Source organism: Engraulis encrasicolus, chromosome 24, assembly GCF_034702125.1.
Source record: "Engraulis encrasicolus isolate BLACKSEA-1 chromosome 24, IST_EnEncr_1.0, whole genome shotgun sequence".
Taxonomy (NCBI): Eukaryota; Metazoa; Chordata; class Actinopteri; order Clupeiformes; family Engraulidae; genus Engraulis; species Engraulis encrasicolus.
Genome location: NC_085880.1, coordinates 9,629,677 through 9,634,676, shown reverse-complemented (window position 1 = coordinate 9,634,676; position 5,000 = coordinate 9,629,677). Strand labels below are relative to the sequence as shown.

Genomic DNA, 5,000 nt, shown 5'->3' with positions numbered 1-5,000 from the left:
GCATTAGCCGCGAGCTGGTGGAGCTTCGCCACCTGATCCAGTTCCCCGAGGAGATTGCAGCTGCGCTTACGGAGCAGGAGCTGCAGCTGTATCGGCGCGTGCTGCCATTGGACTACCTAGCCTTCCTCACGCACGACCTCACCGTGCTGCAACACAACGGCAACACCAATGCCAACACCAACGCCAACACTAACACCAACGCCACATACTATCACCAGCAGTACCCGCATCAGCACCACCAATACCTCCATCACTCACACTCCCTCTACCAGAGCCAGCATCACCAACACCATCACCACCAACCCCAGGGGCAGGACATCCAGCAGGGGCATGAGGTTCATCGGGGGCCCCATCAGGGACCAAACCAGGGACAAGTCCACGGCCTACTACCCCAGGGACAGCAGCAGGAGGCTGGGTACGTTGGCAGCATGGCCCCCCTCAGGGAAGGACAGATCCAGGGCAGGAGCCACCAACAGCAGACCCCTCCCCAGTCACTGCCCCAGCTGCAGGTCCATCACCCCCAGCTCAGGATGTCTGTGTCGGCCCCGGCCATGCCTGTATGCGGCCAGCAGCCCAGCGCCGTGGAGGACCTTGTGTCACGCTTCAACGAGGTGGGTGACAGAGTCTGTGTGTGTGTGTGTGTGTGTGTATGTGTGTGTGTGTGTGTGTGTGTGTGTGTGTGTGTGTGTGTGTGTGTGTGTGTGTGTGTGTGTGTGTGTGCGTGTCTGTGTGTGTGTGTGTGTGTGTGTGTGTGTCTGTGTCTGTGTCTGTGTGCGTGTGAGAGCATGTAAAACTGCTTGTGCATTTCATCATGTTTGCTCAACAGTGTTTGTTCAACTGGCTATGTATTTACCATGCTCCTGCATGTTTACATGTACTGTATGTGGTGTGGGTGTGCACCTATACAAGATTGTGTGCTTATGTGAGCGTGCTTGTCTATCCTTCCATGTAGGTGTGTGTATATCTGCGCTTGGTCCCGTGGACATACAAGAGGGCTCTAGCTTAACTCCGATTTTTTTACTGGCTTTCGAGAAGACAAACAAACTTTATGCATTTGACCTGATCGTCCCAGGCCACCCATTAAAAGGTCTGACTCAACTTTAAAACATTCCTTCCTGCTCCCTAATATGTCACGCAAGAGTTCCACACTTAGTTTCCTCCTTCCCTTGTACTGTGCAGTGCCAACGTGTCACACAGGCCAGCAGGAAACACATTAAACATCTGTTTAAGTGCTATTATGAACACACATTATATGACACTAAGCAGACACCTTTTCTATTCCAAAGCAACTTACAATGACAAACATAAATCTCTAGCTACAGATACGTATGTAGGGAAGCTGACAGGAGGGGACAAAATGTGACAGTTGTAACGGGCCCAGGGAAGGGGGGGGGGGCAAATTGGGTCGCAATCACATTGAAATGTATTGGGTGGGGGGGCCCCTTTCAGATGACTTTCCTGGGCCCTGTCAGTAGCCCTACAAGTATGTAGCTAGAAGTGAGGTTAACATCAGAGGCGATTCCTCTTTGAGTACAAGGGAGGCGCCGCCTCCTGTCCAAAATCACGGAGAATAGTATGTAAACTAATGCTTTACACAACTTAATAACATTGCTATTTCAGACCCAGCTCCATAGAAAATGCATGTGCTCAACTTAGAGATGAAACCAATCTGTAATAAGATCCCGAGGCTCGCACGAGTTTTTTTTTTCTGCTCATGACAACGCAAGCGAGTCGAGTCTCAATGGACTTCAATGGCATGTGGGATTGTACGCTTTTTCAATGGCAAAATGCTAAACGGTCATTGGCTATTGCCGTGATTTTTTTTTTTTTTGAGACTGAGCCTCACTGGGAGTGAATGGAGAAGAGAGAGGAGGGGGGAGGGACCGGAGACTGCAGCTCCGACTTGTGATTGGGTGAACCCCGTGTCAGTAGGCTACAGTAGTTGATTTCATTTCGAAATGCGGATATGTTATTAATTTGACTGAGAAGTTTCGTCGTGGTAACCAGTGGGGAAGCTATTCATTGCGGTGTACTCCAGTTTTGTGTACATATTCTTGTAAACCAACATGATCTCCAAAAAATCCGTGCTCCTGGACACGGATGTTAAGGACACAAAATCCGTGTCCAGGAGCACGGATTTTGCCAAAATTCCGTGCTCCTGGACACGGAATTATTTTCCGTGATGGACACACAGAATTGCTCTCTATACTCCCACAGCTCTATGTTTCCACAGTCTTGTGTTTTGTCAAGATTTTTCTAATTTCAAATATTTGTCTAAAAAAAAAACATTTCTTACTGACAGGTTAGGGTTAGAAATTGTTTTGGTCTGGGCACAGCTAGTTTTCTTGCATTCATTATATGAGTTTGATAGCCTAGCAACCAACTGGAAAAGGTATTTCTCAAAAATATGTCTGTAATGACAGGTTAAGGTTAGGGATTGTTTTGGTCAGGGCACAACTTAAATTGCTGTAGCATTATTTTGTTTAGGATTAGCATTTGGTATGTATTTTCTAATGATAGAGTTAACACAGTGCTGTGGTAATATCCTATAGAAAGCACTTCTGTGTGCCCATCACGGAAAACAATTCCGTGTCCAGGAGCACGGAAAACAATTCCGTGTCCAGGAGCACGGAATTTTGGCAAAATCCGTGCTCCTGGACACGGATTTTGTGTCCTTAGCATCCGTGTCCAGGAGCACGGAATTTTTGGAGATCAGGCTGTGTAAACCTAGTGTTGCGAATAAAGTCTTAGAATAATAGTGGCACGTCCTTATCCTTTTTAATCTCCCAATTCAAAAGTTGAGGTTGCCTAGAAATTGTACTTTTCGTTAGGGCTAGCTTGCAAGAAAGCTAGAGAGCTATGCAAAATGCCAAGCATTGTGGATTAAATTCTGGCGAATTGCAGTCGTCCTTAAAAGGAGAAAATGAATATCAAGGAGCAGAGCAGAACACTGCGTAATATTGACTTGGTGAAAAAGGTAGGGAAGAACAACCGTTTCTTTTGAGCTTTCGTGGTGTCTGATTAACTGGTTAACTGCCAAGTCCCGTGAGTGGCGACTGGCGAGTCCTTGTTTCCTGTGTTGGCAATGTCTGGTAAATAATTAAAGATTTTGCGACCTCTAGTGGTAAGTTAAGCCGTGCACCCAGTAATGAACAAAGACAACGAAGGCAAACTCAATCACATCATTATGTGGCGGAGGTAGGCCTAATGACAATAATAATAAATAAATAAACATTTCCCTATGAATAGGCTACATGGGGGATAATGATTAATGATTAACAAATTTGTTTCAACAAGAGTCCTTTAGTGTGTGAGGCCATATGTGGCTCAGGACCAATGTAAGATGTGTGTCAAAATTGACCACCACCCCCCCCCCCCTTTTTTTTTGCGTTCTGGACATATTGTAATTGAACAGCCTCCCCTGTTTGACAGACTACCAGCCGCCACTGGTTAACATTATGTTAGCACTATCCACGTAAGCCAGGAGCATTGCACATAGAATGACTACTTTTTGGCCAGTTTTCAGTGTCTACACTTCAATTTATTTGCTTTGGATCAACAAATTAAATATCAGTTCATCACTCTATGTGTACAAAAGACATCCTGTTCTGTGATGCCCTTTTACTGGCGATTTTAGAAGCTTTGCTTCGTGTTTTGCACATGTCTGAAGGCAGAGAGTAGTACACGGGGCGCGAAAACCTTCAACAGGATCTCTTGTTGTTAATCTGGAAAGTGGTAAGGACAGTAATCAGCAGCGCTGCCTGCAATCCTGCGCTCGTGTGTTTATCCTGAACACTAGCCAGAGGCTCTGACATGGGTCTCACGGTGATGATGTCATCGGCCTGCTGCGAATGCCTTCACGTCTCGGGAAATTAGTGTCACAGATGGGCCTGATGCATGGCCTCTCCTTATTTGGGCATATGCGTGGGTCCGTGGTGTGACCTGCACAGATATCAGCGTGTCCTTGCAAATTTAAAACGCAAACACATGGGAGAGACTTGAGAGAGAGAGAGAGAGAGAGACAGAGAAAAAAATACTGATAGATTGAAGTGAAAATAGGAGATGTTATTGTCACTGATTACACCTACACAAATTAGGTCACAGTTGGGAGTTGCATAAGTGAGGCAGACACAGAGAAAACAAAGAAAGACAGAAATTAGGAGATGCTTCTGGTACTTAAACTACATTTAGGAAGTCTGCAGGCTTGGCGTCTTGTCCCATATCCTACTTGTGATTGCTCTTAAGACTGGAATGTCCTAGTCATGCAGTGAAGGAAACAAATGGCTTTAGTTTAGAGAAAGTGAAAGACATAGAGATACTTTAAGAAGGACAGAGTTACATATAGAGATGTGCATATGGATACATAAAGAGTAAGAAGGTGAGAGGAGGAGAATGTGGAAGATACGGTGTATGCAGAATGCATGAAAGAAAGAAAGAAAGAATGAAAGAAAGACAGAAAGAAAGAAAGAAAGAAAGAAAGAAAGAAAGAAAGAAAGAAAGAAAGAAAGAAAGAAAGAAAGAAAGAAAGAAAGAAAGAAAGAAATTGCTTTGTCAATCCCAAGAGGGGTTGAAGTAACAGCCCACAGCTTGAAGAAAGGAAAATTATGTTTCAATCTTAATGATTGACGTGTCAATAAAACGACTAGGTGCTGAAGGTTCACAGTTTCTCTGGGTCCCTGACACAAGCAATGTGTTCCTTAGGTTCAGGTACAGCAATGACACGTCACATTCAATGGTCCTTTTTTGTCGAACATGACAGGCTGATTTTAGACTCAGTCACCAGAGTACCCAGATCAGATCAGCCATGAAGCTAGCTGGCTATTATGGTGAGAGGACACAATTTAATAGCAATCATTAATTTCCTTCATTCCATTTGAACAAGTACAGTTCAAATGGAATGAAGGAAATTAAATTGTGATTAATGATGATGAAATTCAGCTACGTGTTTATATACATTAGTGTAATTACTTTGTTTACTGTTACTTATGTGTGTGTGCGTG

General features: G+C 44.6%; 1 protein-coding gene across 6 annotated transcripts in view; it reads left to right on the top strand.

The window, feature by feature from the left end:
• The window catches only part of LOC134441038 (1-phosphatidylinositol 4,5-bisphosphate phosphodiesterase epsilon-1-like), a 126,836-nt gene that overhangs the window by 56,375 nt on the left and 65,461 nt on the right, over window positions 1-5,000 (top strand). For all 6 annotated transcript variants that reach the window (XM_063191239.1, XM_063191236.1, XM_063191235.1 and 3 more), the window contains one exon: window positions 1-611. This exon is cut by the window's left edge and continues 132 nt beyond it. In XM_063191239.1, the coding sequence (XP_063047309.1) occupies window positions 1-611 (611 nt within the window). The remainder of the gene's footprint in view (window positions 612-5,000) is intronic.